A 17,500-nucleotide genomic window follows, 5' to 3' on the forward strand; every position below is an offset into this window, starting at 1 on the left:
GTGAATCCAAAAAAGCGTGCATGCACACACACACACACACACACACACACACACACACGCACACACACACACAAACATACACACACATTCACACACACACACACACACACACACACACACACACACACACACACACACACACACACACACACACACACACACACACACACACACACACAGATAAACACACACACACACACAACTGAGGTGCATTCAGCAGCACACAATAGCTTATTGCAGTGGTCAACTCCAGCACACACACTCGTCCAGTTCACCAAAGAGCCACTAAATACAGTAGGAAGCAAACTCCGAGGGGAGCGGCTCAATTGAAACTCGGAGCACACTCCCATAGCACTGACCTTTCAAACGGCGCTTGTGGAGGGTCACAAATGTATTTCCACATTCCTCCATGCTCCGCCCAAACCTCTGCACCGGCCTTGCGCATCGGAGAGACTTAATAGTTCCTCTCAATCCGCCCGCAGACTACTCCCTTGTTCACGGAGGAGAGAGAGAGGGGGAGAGATGGAAAGAGAGAGACAGAGAGAGGGAGAATGAAAGAGAGAGAGAGCGATAGATAGAGACAGAGGCGTTTTTGTTATTCCAAGAGAGGCCATAGGCGCAGTGGGAGTCGTCTGTGTTATCTGCCGCCGCTCTCTCTCTCTCTCTTGAGAACTCTCCACACTTTAAAACATTCCACTTTAGAGTGTGTGCTGCAGATACGTTCTGTGGAAAGTTCCGGAACTCTGTGAAGATGCTAAGAGAAGATTCTCTCTCTGCATTTCTGTCTGGTAGGAGAGGGTCTCTGTACTAGAGGTTTTCTCTCGGTGTCTCTGTCGTCCTGTTACCTGAAGAAATAGCCTTTCTGCTGCCTGTCATCATGGTGTCATCGGCTCCCTGACAGGCTCAGTGTACCCCCCCCCCTCAATAAGCACTTAGTGTGTATCAATACTCATCTTGGCATTGCACTGTCACCACACACTGACAACACACTATTCATCCACCCATCACTCTTTAATATACACACACATACACACATACAGTGTGCATACATACTGTACATACTGTATATATCACCCCCTACTACAGGCCTGTGAGTCAGCAGCTCATATACTCCTTATGTTGTGTCCTTGTGTGTGTTGTGTCCTCGTGTGCTTGTGTGTTGTAGTCTGGCTGTAGTGCAGGCAGCCAGCGTAGCCAGCGTAGCCTGGCTATAAATCCTGCTGTTTTATGCTAACTAGCTCCCCTGCCATCTTACTGCTTATGCTTTACACATACACACACACACACACCCTGCCATCATAGTGCTTATGCTTTCCACACACACACACACACACACACACACACACATACACACCCTGCCATCTTACTGCTTATGCTTTACACACACACACACACACACACACACACACACACACACACCCTGCCATCATAGTGCTTATGCTTTCCATTACTGTGTACTCAACCGCACCTTCTCTGAGTTGCCATTACATCATGCCTCTCCTTTTCCACAGCTGTGTGTGTGTGTGTGTGTGTGTGTGTGTGTGTGTGTGTGTGTGTGTGTGTGTGTGTGTGTTTGCAATGCGTGTGTGTGTGTGTGTGTGTGTGTGTGTGTGTGTGTGTGTGTGTGTGTGTGTGTGTGTGTGTGTGTGTGTGGTAAAGCAGAGGTCAGTCTGGTCCATTCACCTGCAGAGTGTAAAGAGTCTCAGTTTCAGCTCTTTGCTTTATTGACGTTTGTTTAGCTCTGCTGACTGTTCTCTGTGTCGCTTTATGTGTGAGTGTGTGTTCGCTGGATGTGTGAGTGTGAGTGTGTGTTTGCTGTATGTGTGAGTGTGTTTTTTTGTGGTGTGAAGCTCGTTGCTAAATTACCCACCTGAAAGCAGGGGATCTCCTCGCACTGGAGGAGGCTGCGGCAACACCTGAATGTTTCCTCTGATCACACACACACACACACACACACACACACACACACACACACAGAGACACACACACAGATGCAGTCAGCAGGAACAGAGGCCTGTGTTTGTGCGGCCCATGCAAATGAGGGACCTGGGGCGGTGTTCGCATAGTATTCCAATTAGCGCGGCGCCTTCGTTAAGAGTGTGAGCATGCTCAGTGGAGATGGCTGCAGGGCCCGTGTGTGATGGGGGTGATATATCGTCCCCTCACGTCTGCGGCTTTGATACACATCACCATCTGCACTGACACAAGAGTGAGCAGTGACTAGGAGAGGGGGGTCCCTATAGACAACGCTGGGATCTATGGAGAAGACCTTGTATGAAGTGAACCTACACAGGCCCACATCAAAGTGTTGAGGGTGTGTGTGTGTGTGTGTGTGTGTGTGTGTGTGTGTGTGTGTGTGCTATCCAGTGCGTATTCCAGTGGGTTTAATCAGTGTATACGTGTGCATTGTGATGGTTCGCGCCAAAGCTATAACAACTCCTCTTCAATAAGCCTGATTCAGAACCTCAGTGGCAAGAGAAGAAGGTGCTGTTTTGTGTGATTACTGAAGACCATTAGGGTCTTTACAGTCTAGCTGGGTTTTCGTCTGTCACAAATGCTTTCATGATGTACGGGATTCATGTCAAGTCAAAGGGGAGGAAAAAAAAACACACCGTTGCTTTTCTGAGGTGTCAAAGCTGCGTGGCATCTAAACACACCGTTGCTTTTCTGAGGTGTCAAAGATGTGTGGCGTCTTTCATCTGCTGTCAGAGCGTTTGCGTGAGAATGGCAGGTGTGTGTGTGTGTGTGTGTGTGTGTGTGTGTGTGTGTATTGACCCTCTGAAGGCGTGTGGTCGATGGACAGCGTGTGGGCAGCGTGTTCAGCGTTTTTTCTCCGTGCTGCCTGGAGCCCTGGTGAGTGTGTGTGTGTGTGTGTGTGAGTGTGTGTGTGTGTGTGTGTGTGTGTGTGTGTGTGTGTGTGTGTGTGTGTGTGTGTGTGTGTGTGTGTGTGTGTGTGAGTGTGAGTGTGAGTGTGAGTGTGAGTGTGAGTGTGAGTGTGAGTGTGAGTGTGTGTGTGTGAGCCCTGGTGAGTGCGGAGTCTCCCGTGCCCTTGTGCTGGGCGGATGAATTGGTGGCGGATGAGACCTTCCCTTCACACACAAGGCCTCTCTCTGAATAGCACTGCAGCTGCCCACTCAATAGCCGCCCACTGAACGTTGATTTTGCAGAAACATGATGTCGTACCGCTGCCGTTTTGTCTTGTCTTGTTTGTCTTTTGTTTATTTATTTGTTTATCTGACTCTCATGCTGCTTGAGACAAACACACACAGTTTTTTCAGTGATTTCTCTAAAAGGGAAGTGATGGGCATATTGTTGAACATCTGCTTGTTTGTATACATGTATATGAGGCAATATTCATTGTTCTTACTTCATTTAAAACTAAAGCATCTAAAATAATTTTCCATGCGACATATTTGATGTCTTTTCATTTCAAGGTTTCATATATTTTCCTTTATTGCCTTCCTGCCTTTTATTGATGTGAAGCTCATTGAATCAGCTCTGTGAAATGTGTTTTATAAACAAACATGCCTTGCTTTTGTGTGCAAGAGTGAAAGGACAGAAAATGTGTACCTTCATCATGGTTATGATAGCTGGCGGACACTTTTGTCTAAAGCGACGTACAAATACAACAACAATACAACAATACAATGCGACAATACAATAACATTAAGGACAATAGCACTGATAAACAACAATGCCAATTCAATCATCACCATCAGTCAACTTCCCATACATCAGAAGTGTCCACGGTGATGTATTCTGTCATCGGAAGTGTCCATGGTGATACATTATGACATCAAAGGTGTCCACGGTGATGTACTGTATTATGACATCGGAAGTGTCCATAGGGATACATTATGACATCAGAGGTGTCCATGGTGATACATTATGACTCACATGCAGACTGGCGGCTCTTTCCCGAAGCACAAGTCATCCTCCATGCTTATTGTCCTCCCCATGTACAGCACGCATGCATGAGTCTCTTTGACTTGATTCCTAACCCTCTTTCTTTCTGTTTCTCTGTCTCTGTCTTTCTTTCTTCGTTTCTTTCTTTCTCTGTCGTCCTCTCTCTTATTCTCTCTCTCTCCCATTATCTCTTTCTGTCTCTCCCCTCCTCTCTCTCTCTCTATCTGTCTCTCCCTCTCTCTTATTCTCTCTCTCTTCCTCTCTCTCTGTCTCTCTCTCTACTGCAGGACGGCATGGGTCATCTCAGAATAACGGAGAGGGGTTTGAAACTGGAGGGGACATCAGAGTTCCTCCAGCCGCTCTATGCCAAAGAAATCCAGTCCAGGCCGGTGAGTGGTAGAGTCAGGAGGATTAGTGTATGTGTGTGTGTGTGTGCGTGCGTGCGTGTGTGCGTGCGTGCGTGCGTGCGTGCGTGCGTGCGTGCGCGCGTGCGCGTTTAAAGTGTCTTGGTGTTAGTCCAACGTAAGAGCAGATGTGCACAGGTCAAGCCCACCACTGAAACCCAGTCAGCTATCCACAACACATTACATAAGCTTACATATGCATTACATCCACTATGCATTATGTACACTCATTTCACACACATTGGATCACACACACACACACACACTCACACACACTACACACACATACTTTCACACACACTCTCACACACTACACTCACACACACTACACACTACACACACTGTCACACACACACTCATGCTCCGCTAGTGGCGGGGTATCTCTGGATGACCGATAGCATTTGAAGTGTGTCCTTTATCTGCCGTGTCTGGCCTGTCGGCAGGTCCTCCACACCCGCGGCCGCTCAACAGAATAGCAATAATGGAGCGCGCCACAGACAGAGAGAAGGAGAGAGAGGGAGAGAGACAGAGAGGGAGAGACGTAGAGAGGGGGAGAGAGAGAGAGAGAGAGAGAGAAAGAGAGAGCGAGAGAGAGAGACGTAGAGAGGGGGAGAGAGAGAGGGAGAGAGAGAGAGAGAGAGAGAGAGAGAGAGAGAGAGAGAGAGAGAGAGAGAGAGAGAGAGAGAGAGAGAGAGAGAGAGGGAGTAGTGTGCCGGGGGGGGGTGGGGGGGGGGCAGGGGGAGTATAAACAGAGATAACACTACAAGAAGTAGAACTTTATCTGGGAATTGAAAGGACTCTTAATATCTTGCGACTCAACTTTCTCATTTTTACTATTGTCTTTTTAAATGATAAACAGATTCACCTCCGGAACACGAGTCTGCTCATTTGAAGTGGCACACAGAGGAGAGGGTTCCTCTCCCAGTGCAGGCGTGCGGCTATCAGCCATGGAAGCTAATAAGCATATCATTTGCACAGGCTGATTGAGTGATGACACGGGATATATTGTCAGTCCGAGACTCGGTGTGTTAGGATGTGGAGCACTAGCACTGCCAGTCCACACACACACACACACACACACACACACACCTATACACATACACACACTCACACACACACACACACACACACACACACACACACACACACACACACCCACCCACACACACACACACACACACACACACTCACACACACTACACACACATACTCTCACACACACACTACACACACATACTCTCACACACACTCTCACACTACACGCTACACACACTCACACACACTACACACACATACTCTCACACTACACTCACACACACTACACGCTACACACACTCTCACACACTACACTCACACACACTACACACACACACTCTCACACACTACACTCACACACACTACACGCTACACACACTCTCACACACTACACTCACACATACTTTCACACACACTCTCACACACTACACTCACACACACTACACACACATACTTTCACACACACTCTCACACACTACACTCACACACACTACACACTACACACACTGTCACACACACACTCATGCTCCGCTAGTGGCGGAGTATCTCTGGATGACCGATAGCATTTGAAGTGTGTCCTTTATCTGCCGTGTCTGGCCTGTCGGCAGGTCCTCCACACCCGCGGCCGCTCAACAGAATAGCAATAATGGAGCGCGCCACAGACAGAGAGAGGGAGGGAGGGAGAGAGGAGAGAGAGAGAGAGAGAGAGAGAGAGAGAGAGAGAGAGGAGAAGGGAGATAGAGGGAGAGAGAGAGAGAGAGAGAGAGAGAGAGAGAGAGAGAGAGAGAGAGAGAGAGAGAGAGAGAGAGAGAGAGAGAGAGAGGGAGTAGTGTGCCGGGGGGGGGGGGGGGGGGGGAGTATAAACAGAGATAACACTACAAGAAGTAGAACTTTATCTGGGAATTGAAAGGACTCTTAATATCTTGCGACTCAACATTCTCATTTTTACTATTGTCTTTTTAAATGATAAACAGATTCACCTGCGGAACACGAGTCTGCTCATTTGAAGTGGCACACAGAGGAGAGGGTTCCTCTCCCAGTGCAGGCGTGCGGCTATCAGCCATGGAAGCTAATAAGCATATCATTTGGACAGGCTGATTGAGTGATGACACGGGATATATTGTCAGTCAGAGACTCGGTGTGTTAGGATGTGGAGCACTAGCACTATGAAGGTATTATTGGGGCAAAAGTCACGAGCACATTTAACTGCAGATTTCGCATTCGCACACTAAAGTCACAAATGTGTAACCGTACATTTGAAGTTGTAGATATTTTTTTCATACCTTGTTAACACAAAATAGGGCTACGGGTTCACGAATCCGTTCTACAAGTTCACAAAACCGTTTTACAGATACACGAATTCTCACCTGTGCATCACAAGTTCCTGGCCTCATCCCCTCGAGACTTTTGCTCCATTTACACTGCAACGATTGGGGCAAAACACATTCGCACATCCGTGTTTCATAGTCTGAGAACATGCACAACATTCGTGCATTTGTAAACCCAAATGTGAACTAATGCAACAGAAGTTGTGCATCTGTGAAATGTTTTCTCATTAATACAAGTCTTACACGACTACAAGTGCATTGATACAAGTGCTTGAGTCTACATCTGCGAGTTTCCGTCGCTGTTTTCCGGGGACGAATACTTTTGCACCAATTATACCACCTGGCGATGTGCAAAACCGATTTGTACTTGTGCACGCAGAGAGCATCGATCGAAAACAAAACAAGGCGGCCGGATCTGGATCTGGATCGCGCCCACACATCCCTGCTCATATAAGTAGCCTAACCTCCGCTTGTTTCCTCATCAATATAAAGACAAGGACGCACGATTTGTAGATTTTCTTTTCACAGAGTGAGAAAACATACTTCGGAGTGATTAAATTTGCACCCGGGTGTAGGCTAAATAGTGGAATGGAGGCATTTTCTTATTTGCACCCAAACCTGTAATGCGTGCAGAAACAGATGGGATGGCCTACCTAAATCTAACAAGTTAGGATTTTTAAAAACAATCTTTTTGATGGAAACGTGGTGCTAAATTCCCATAAACGTGTTCAGTTAACGGGTAAAACCGTACGTTTGTAACCAAAATCAAGAATTACGAGCTTGTTTACCGTCACCTAGCAACCAGAAGATAGACAAATATTACTAGCCCAGTCAATCGCATAACGTAGAAGTCATGTAGGTTAGCGGATAAGTGCATGAGCCATGAATCAGAGATTGGTGGTTCAAATCACTCCAAATGTAGGCTAATGCATTTTTTTTTGCATGCCAAACTAAAATATTTTGAAAGTATGTGCGAACGACTCTCTTCTCTTTGATGACGTTACTTCGCGGCAAATAAGAGTTTGTGCTTAATGAATCTGTCAAAAATGGTCTAGTTTTATTTTAGTTATAGAAATAGGCTACAGTTGTGAGTAGAACGCTTCTAAATAGTCAACTCCTCTACAGAAAACAACTCTTTCAACTATATTGGCATGCAAAATAAAGCCATAGGTTACTAATGGGATACGAACTGCCAATCTTCGAACCATGGCCCATGCGCCTACCCGCTACCCTATACAATTTCTAGTACATGCAACGGGCTAGTAGCGTAATATTTCTATCTTCTGGTTGCTCAGTGACGGTAAACAAACTCGTAATTCTTGATTTTGGTTACAAACGTACGGTTTTACCCGTTAACTGAACACGTTTATGGGAATTTAGCACCACGTTTCCATCAAAAAGATTGTTTTTAAAAATCCTAACTTGTTAGATTTAGGTAGGCCATCCCATCTGTTTCTGCACGCATTACAGGTTTGGGTGCAAATAAGAAAATGCCTCCATTCCACTATTTAGCCTACACCCGGGTGCAAATTTAATCACTCCGAAGTATGTTTTCTCACTCTGTGAAAAGAAAATCTACAAATCGTGCGTCCTTGTCTTTATATTGATGAGGAAACAAGCGGAGGTTAGGCTACTTATATGAGCAGGGATGTGTGGGCGCGATCCAGATCCAGATCCGGCCGCCTTGTTTTGTTTTCGATCGATGCTCTCTGCGTGCACAAGTACAAATCGGTTTTGCACATCGCCAGGTGGTATAATTGGTGCAAAAGTATTCGTCCCCGGAAAACAGCGACGGAAACTCGCAGATGTAGACTCAAGCACTTGTATCAATGCACTTGTAGTCGTGTAAGACTTGTATTAATGAGAAAACATTTCACAGATGCACAACTTCTGTTGCATTAGTTCACATTTGGGTTTACAAATGCACGAATGTTGTGCATGTTCTCAGACTATGAAACACGGATGTGCGAATGTGTTTTGCCCCAATCGTTGCAGTGTAAATGGAGCAAAAGTCTCGAGGGGATGAGGCCAGGAACTTGTGATGCACAGGTGAGAATTCGTGTATCTGTAAAACGGTTTTGTGAACTTGTAGAACGGATTCGTGAACCCGTAGCCCTATTTTGTGTTAACAAGGTATGAAAAAAATATCTACAACTTCAAATGTACGGTTACACATTTGTGACTTTAGTGTGCGAATGCGAAATCTGCAGTTAAATGTGCTCGTGACTTTTGCCCCAATAATACCTTCATATAGCACTGCCAGTCCACACACACACACACACACACACACACACACCTATACACATACACACACTCACACACACACACACACACACACACATATACAAGCACACACACACACACACACACACACACACACACTGTCACACAGTCACACAGACAGATACCATAAAAACAGCTGCTGAGTTCACACACCAGAGGGATAAATCCTACTCACATCTGAAGCATACTCCTGGTTGTTTTAGGACGTTAGTGCAGCTTGAAAAACTTGTGCGTACAGTATATCCTACTGGTATTGGTATACTGGACCCTAGTACCAGAGAATTCCACCCCCTCACACACACACACACACACACATACACACAGACGCTGCAGCGTACTGACACAAAGACACTTGTGAAATTAGGTTCTGCTGTTTTGTCTTGGTGAAGACTGCATGCAGTAGCCAAAAATTAATCAATAGACTCAACGCAATATGAATCAATAGACTCAACGCTAAATGAAAAAGGCTGAGTTGTTCCAGTAGCAGCAGCAATGCTCGTACAAACCCCACGTCATGTGTACTCAACTCCACAGAGAACAGCCCAGTATAGTCCAATAGAAGAGACATCATCTAGGAATGCATCCTAGCCAGTAAAGACCGCATCCAGTCCAATAGAAGAGAGATCATCTAATGCATCCTAGCCTGTAAAGACCGCATCCAGTCCAATAGGAGAGAGATCATCTAGGAATGCGTCCTAGCCAGTAAAGACCGCATCCAGCATCCTAGCCAGTATAGACCGCATCCAGTCCAATAGAAGAGAGCTACTCTAGGAATGCTTCCTAGCCAGTAAAGACCGCATCCAGTCCAATAGAAGAGACTTAATCTAGGAGAGAGATCATCTAGGAATGCTTCCTGGTACCTGGAGCTGCAGGCGTCTCCTGCTGATCGTCTGACATCCGTTTTTCCTTGACGGTGACACATGCTCGGATTTGTCTTCAAACTAATCCCTGCTGTTCGCAGTGCTTTTAAGATAAAATTCAGAGCCAGGAGTCCTTTATTAAATACAGCAATACGTTCTGCTCTCCGTTAGCGATGCTATCAGCTGTGCTCCTAGCACTACACAATAGCCAGGCAGCGCTATCTTTAATTAAGACGCTAACTTGGGCAGGGCAGCCTACTGCAGCAAATGAAGACAGACGCGGGAGCTGCCAGTCATTATGTGAACTTTAGATTACTCTCACAACCTTAGAGAGAGAGAGAGAGAGAGAGAGAGAGAGAGAGAGAGAGAGAGAGAGAGAGAGAGAGAGAGAGAGAGGAAGCGAACGTTCAGGGTCAACAGCATCATATCCAGAGGCCGCTGCTACATGTGTCTCAGTATGTCGCTCTGCTCCACTCGATCAGGGCACCCAGCACAAGGCCACAGCACTGACCGCCACACAGTCGAGCTCACAGCACTGTGAGAGGGTGGTGCTCTGGTCAGTATAAGATGGTGGTGCTGGGGTCAGTATAGATGAGAGGGTGGTGCTGGGGTCAGTATAGATGAGAGGGTGGTGCTGGGGTCAGTATGAGAGGGTGGTGCTGGGGTCAGTATAGATGAGAGGGTGGTGCTGGGGTCAGTATAGATGAGTGGGTGGTGCTGGGGTCAGTATAGATGAGAGGGTGGTGCTGGGTGCTGGGGTCAGTGTAGATGAGAGGGTGGTGCTGGGGTCAGTATTAGAGGGTGGTGCTGGGGTCAGTATTAGAGGGTGGTGCTGGGGTCAGTATAGATGAGATGGTGGTGCTGGGGTCAGTATGAGAGGGTGGTGCTGGGGTCAGTATAGATGAGAGGGTGGTGCTGGGGTCAGTATAGATGAGATGGTGGTGCTGGGGTCAGTATGAGTGGGTGGTGCTGGGGTCAGTATAGATGAGATGGTGGTGCTGGGGTCAGTATAGATGAGAGGGTGGTGCTGGGGTCAGTATAGATGAGAGGGTGGTGCTGGGGTCAGTATAAGAGGGTGGTGCTGGGGTCAGTATAGATGAGAGGGTGGTGCTGGGGTCAGTATAGATGAGTGGGTGGTGATGGGGTCAGTATAGATGAGAGGGTGGTGCTGGGGTCAGTATAGATGAGAGGGTGGTGCTGGGGTCAGTATAGATGAGAGGGTGGTGCTGGGGTCAGTATAAGAGGGTGGTGCTGGAGGATGGTGCTGGGGTCAGTATAGATGAGAGGGTGGTGCTGGCGTCAGTATTAGAGGGTGGTGCTGGGGTCAGTATAGATGAGAGGGTGGTGCTGGGGTCATGTTACGAGTCCATGTAAAATGATAGGACAGCATAACATAAAATCACAGAGTCCGGTGGTGAAGAACAAATGTACAATTTAATGAAAGTTAAGAGTGAACGAATATCAACAAAAGCATGGCGATTATTAAGACAAAAGGATAACACAAAAGAAAACCTGGCGCTTACTGTCTTAGCGGAGGGAGCTTGCCTGGCTCCCGACCCGAGCGGACATAAACCCGGGCAAAGTATAAGGGTGAGTCTTCCGAGGAAACTAAATAACTACGCTCACTAACTAATACTAAAAACGTGCAGAAACCTAAGCTATATAATCGCCATGTGTTAAACTGAAGTAAATGTATTTACATATAAAGAACTTAAGGTTTACAACAAAGTTTAAGGGTTTTAAATTAACTAAAGTAATGTAGTGTATAGTGTAGTGTGCGCCGCATGTCTCAAGAAGGCCAAGCCGATGGAGAGAGAGAGCGACATCTTGGATACGGGCTGGTTTAAATATAGGAGGGAGGTGCCAGCAATTACGCGTCATCCGCGACCACAGCGCAACACTCCGCCTATAGGGGAAAACAAGCACAGGAGACACAGCAATACTGGCCCCGCGTAACACCCCCACCCTTGGAGAAATAAATTGGGGGGTTAAATTAAACATACTATATACAAAGTATATACAAATATACAAAAATGCAAATGAAATTCAAAATACTTATCTAATACTCAGTTGAAAACCCCGCAACAGGCTCAACTGAAAAGGATATAGAAGGATTAGTGTAACAACATACTCTTAACCCACAATTTATTGACATTTTTATTCCTGTGTAACTATTTTGAGACAATTAGCATGGAGCGCGGGAAAGCGCATCCGCGACGATGTTATCACACCCACGAATATGATGGATACTAATGTTGAAACCCTGCAAGATTAGGCTCCAACGCATTAAGCGCTGGTTGTGGTTTCGCATCCGGTCCAGAAATGTTAGAGGATTATGATCCGTATAAACGGCCACCGGTTCTGCTGCACCACCAACATAAACCTCAAAATGTTGGAGAGCCAACACAAGAGCAAGGGTCTCCTTCTCAATAGTAGAGTAGGCACGTTGGTGTATGTTAAATTTTCGTGAGAAAAAACATACTGGATGTTCCAAACCGTCTTTGTCTGTCTGCACAAGCACTCCGCCAGCCCCCAGATCACTAGCATCCACAACGAGAGAGAAAGGGATGGCAAAATTTGGAGCAGCTAAGACAGGAGCAGTTGTAAGCAGAGCTTTAACAGAGTCAAAGGCCAACTGGCTTTCCTTAGTCCATTTAAACAGCCGTTTAGTGCTAAGGAGGTCAGTGAGAGGTGCGGCAATAACAGAGAAGTTTTTACAGAAAGCCCTGTAATACCCCACCATACCTAGAAAACGTCTCAGCTGACGACGAGATTCTGGAACAGGAAAACATAGCATGGCCTCAACTTTGGAATTCACAGGTCGCACTTTTCCACGACCAACCACCTTACCTAAGTATATGACCGTGGCCTGACCAAACTCACACTTAGATAAATTTATCGTTAGATTGGCAGCAGATAATCGCTCAAAAACAGATGTCAAATGGGAAACATGCTCACACCAGGTGGCGCTATAGACCACCAAATCATCAAGGTATGCCTCACAGTTCGTAACGCCCGCTAAGATGTAATTAACCAACCTTTGAAAAGTCGCGGGGGCGTTACGAAGTCCAAATGCCATAACTGTGTACTGTAAGAAGCTGTCGGGAGTAACAAAGGCAGAAATTTCCTTAGCACGATCAGTTAAAGGAATTTGCCAGTACCCCTTTAACAGATCGATTTTACTCACATACACAGCTGAACCAAGGCGGTCAACGCAATCATCGACACGTGGCAAAGGGAAACTGTCAGATTTAGTAATAGCGTTGACTTTTCGGAAATCTGTACAGAACCTAGATGATCCGTCTGCTTTTGGGACAAGAAGGCATGGTGAACTCCATGGGCTGAAACTAGGTTCAGCGATGCCATTATCCAACATAAACTTAACTTCTTTCTGAAGCTGTTGACGTTTTAGAGGGTTAGCACGATAGGCATGCTGTTTAATTGGCCTATTATCGCCAACATCAATGTCGTGAGTTATTGCTGTAGTGCGACCTGGAACATCAGAAAACAAATTTTCATGTGAACTGATTAGAGAAACAAGGTCATCACGTTCAGAGAGAGAAAGGTGAGCTAAGAAAGAATTCAAATCCATCAGGATATCAGAGTTTCTTAACCTACCCTCCACCACTTCAGCAGAAGGGCAACGAAGGTCCCCCTCCTCTGATAACAGAACAGTAGGTCCATTCAGCGGTGGTGCTGAAACAAAGGCGTTAGATCGATCAAAAGTTTCAGCACCGCAGGTAGTGGACAGCGCCACTGCTGATTTGACTACGGCGTCGCTTTTCAGACGTGCGTCTTTGACGTCAGCGTGAGATGGAACTGAACTTGACTCACCGCGCTCGCAATAGCGCTTCAGCATGTTAATATGGCACAAGCTAGATTTCTTTCTCCTGTCTGGTGTAGCTATGACATAGTTCGCCTCGCTCACACGTCGTTCAACGTGATAAGGACCAGTGTAACGTGCTTGAAGAGCCGAACCCATGATTGGAAGTAAAACCATCACCTGCTCACCAGGCTTAAAATCTCGCTGGACAGCTTTGCGGTCGTAACGTTGCTTCATTCGCTTTTGACAAAGGCCAAGATTTGCTTTAGCTAGTTCACAAGCACGATTTAATCTGCAGCGCATTTTAGCAACGTACTCAGGCAGGCTACGATGCGAGGTTTTTTCAGTGAGCCACGACTCTTTCAATATTTTTAATGGCCCTCGAACATTGTGTCCAAACACCAGTTCAGAAGGACTGAAACCTAAGGACTCCTGCACGACTTCTCGCACAGCAAACAAGCAATATGGAATGCCCTCATCCCAGTCACGTTGAATTTCAAGGCAATACGCCCTAAGCATGGATTTTAACGTTTGGTGAAAACGCTCGAGTGCACCTTGTGACTGTGGATGGTACGAACTTGAAGTAACGTGCTTAACACCAAGCTGATACATTGACTGATTGAACATTTTGGACATAAAATTACTGCCCTGATCTGTTTGTACTATTTTCGGAAGACCGAAAAGGGAGAAGAACACCAAGAGAACCTTAATAATGGCAGAGGCCGTGATTTTTCTAAGAGGAATAGCCTCGGGGAATCGCGTTAGCGTGCACATAATGGTCAAGAGATATTCCTTGCCTGTCTTGGTCCGCGGCAGTGGACCAACACAGTCAAGAATGACATGTTCAAAAGGCTCTGAGGTGACTGGAATCGGCTGCAACGGAGCCGGGGGAATAAGCTGATTAGGCTTACCCGTAACTTGACATACATGGCAAGTTTTGCAATATTTAGTGACAGCGCGCTTAATACCTGGCCAGAAATAATGACGTAAAATACGATCAGTTGTTTTGTTGATGCCTAAATGACCTGAAAAATGATGGTCATGAGCGAGACTCAGAATTTCACTTCGATATGGCATAGGAACAACAATCTGATTTAGCACACGCCATTCATCTGCGGCTGAGGCCGTGAGTGGCCTCCATTTGCGCATCAAGACCCCCTCGCGAAGATAATAGCCATGAGGCATAAACTCAATATCCTTCTCGGACACAGCCTCCGCTAACAGAGAAGAGAGAGCTGGGTCATTCATCTGTTCGACAATAAGTTGCTCACGACTGTGGGACAGTTTAACGCACGGATCAGTGGGGAGTGGCACAGACTTTGAAAGTCGTTCACCACGAGAACGTCGAGGCACAGGATGAGCAATAAATGTATCACTAAGATCGATTTGCTCATTATCGCGTTCGTTATCAGAAACATCTTTTGTGCGTTGCGCCATAGCGCGAGTAACTACAGAAGAGTGAAACACTTCAGGGTATTTCACAGCCAAGTCATCAGAACAGTGTAAAGTTAGAGACGTAGACACAACAGGGCTAGGGAGTACTTTCCCACCGGCCAAGTCATTCCCTAAGAGCATAGAGATGCCTTGAACGGGGAGAGAAGGGCGTACGCCGACTGTAACGTTACCGGAGACTAAGTCAGAGAAGAGACACATTTTGTGTAGTGGAACGTTAACGAAACCCATTTCGAAACCCTGAACAATAACGCTAGTCCCAGTGTAAGATGAGTCACTAAAAGGCAGGACATTGTCTAATATAAAGCTTTGAGAGGCGCCTGTGTCGCGTAGTATTTTAATCGAAACACGCGCACTGGGCTCTCCCGGCAAAGAGACAAAGCCGCTCATGATAAAGGGTGCAAAGGCCTGGCTTGTACTCTCGTCTTTCCGAGACGTCGAAGGTGTAGAAACACACATATTAGATCCAGACCTAGGGAACACAGTATTAGGATAAGACGACTTATTTTTACGTTTTAAGGAATAGCACTCTGAAAGTACATGTCCACGTTTCTTGCAATAACCACAAACAGGACTGTCTCTGAGACGGGTCACTTGTCTATCTCCAGTGTGAATAACTTCGGATGCAGCTTCAGTAGGTGGCCTACCACCAGGTTGAGGACTAATGCTACCTTGAAACCGCACAGGGTGTGTGTTTACAACTTTTCGCGATAACACATATTCGTCGGCCAATACAGCTGCACTAGAAGGCTTTAGATCCTTATGCTCACTGACAAAAGTAGCGACATTTTTCGGGAGGCAGTTTTTAAAATCCTCTAGAATTATTAAGTCACGAAGGCCCTCAAAAGATGTAATGTTTTGAGAATTCAACCAACGATCGAACAACAATTCTTTTTCTCGAACAAACTCTACATGTGTCAATGATTCGGACTTTTGGAAATTACGGTATTTCTGCCTATATGCCTCTGGCACTAACGAGTAAATGCGAAGCACAGCCTGCTTTACCTTCTCGTAGTCTGCAGCATCCTCTAAAGACAAAGCAGCATAAGCTTCTTGCGCTTTGCCTACAAATACGCACTGGAGCGTCATGGTCCACACTTCGCGTGGCCACTTTAAAACTGTGGCTACTCTTTCAAAGTGAGCGAAAAATTTGTCCACTTCTTTTTCTCTAAATGGTGGAACAACTCTGATATTTCGCGTTACATCAAAATGGTCATTAGGAAGATGAACACCCGATTCACGAGCTTTTAAATCCAGTTCTCTTAAACGAATCGTCTGCGCTATTTCTGCATCTTTTATTTTACGTTCATGTTCCCATTTTTCTTTCTCTCGCGCTGCCTGTCTATCTGCGTCAAGTCGTGTTCTCTCTCGTTCCCACTCTATCTCCTTTTCTCGCAGCTCTAAACGCCGAAGCTCAAGCGCGGCTTTAGTAACTGTCGGTGTAGTGGAAATATCAGTTAAAGGTGACTTAGGTGAGCCAGGTTTCGCAGGACCAGGAAGTGTTTTGTCGGCCTCGACAAACACACCACGAGTGCCTAACGCCTCAATAAGTTGAGCAAGAAGTTCTGCTTTCAACGGGCTACCACGAACTTCTACTTTAGAATGCCCCGCAACTCGCAACAACTCATCGCGCGTCATGCTAGATAATGCGTCCTGTGTTGGCGACTTAATAAACTCTTCTAAAGTGGCCATGGCGAAAAACTTTGAGGGAAACCAGAGAGAACACAATGGGAAAATTCAAAAACCGGAAAAAGTGAAGACAATACTGGGCACACTATAAACCGAAACACTGTGAAAACTATATCAGCGCATTAACGCGACAAGGCCGACAAAGTGCGGCCGCAACAAGAAACGAATTGTAATGCGCAACAAAATCCAATTTGAATAGAACAAACAATTTCATATCCCGGACGAGCCCCCATTTTTATGTTACGAGTCCATGTAAAATGATAGGACAGCATAACATAAAATCACAGAGTCCGGTGGTGAAGAACAAATGTACAATTTAATGAAAGTTAAGAGTGAACGAATATCAACAAAAGCATGGCGATTATTAAGACAAAAGGATAACACAAAAGAAAACCTGGCGCTTACTGTCTTAGCGGAGGGAGCTTGCCTGGCTCCCGACCCGAGCGGACATAAACCCGGGCAAAGTATAAGGGTGAGTCTTCCGAGGAAACTAAATAACTACGCTCACTAACTAATACTAAAAACGTGCAGAAACCTAAGCTATATAATCGCCATGTGTTAAACTGAAGTAAATGTATTTACATATAAAGAACTTAAGGTTTACAACAAAGTTTAAGGGTTTTAAATTAACTAAAGTAATGTAGTGTATAGTGTAGTGTGCGCCGCATGTCTCAAGAAGGCCAAGCCGATGGAGAGAGAGAGCGACATCTTGGATACGGG

General features: G+C 46.0%; 1 protein-coding gene across 1 annotated transcript in view; it reads left to right on the forward strand.

The window, feature by feature from the left end:
• Positions 1-17,500, forward strand: part of sgcd (sarcoglycan, delta (dystrophin-associated glycoprotein)) — a gene marked incomplete in the record, with an annotated part of 119,151 nt that overhangs the window by 56,893 nt on the left and 44,758 nt on the right. Inside the window, 1 exon segment of the mRNA XM_062535992.1 lies at positions 4,194-4,295. Within this exon segment, the coding sequence (XP_062391976.1) occupies positions 4,194-4,295 (102 nt within the window).

Source organism: Sardina pilchardus, chromosome 5 (genome assembly GCF_963854185.1).
Source record: "Sardina pilchardus chromosome 5, fSarPil1.1, whole genome shotgun sequence".
In the NCBI taxonomy this organism is placed as follows: domain Eukaryota; kingdom Metazoa; phylum Chordata; class Actinopteri; order Clupeiformes; family Clupeidae; genus Sardina; species Sardina pilchardus.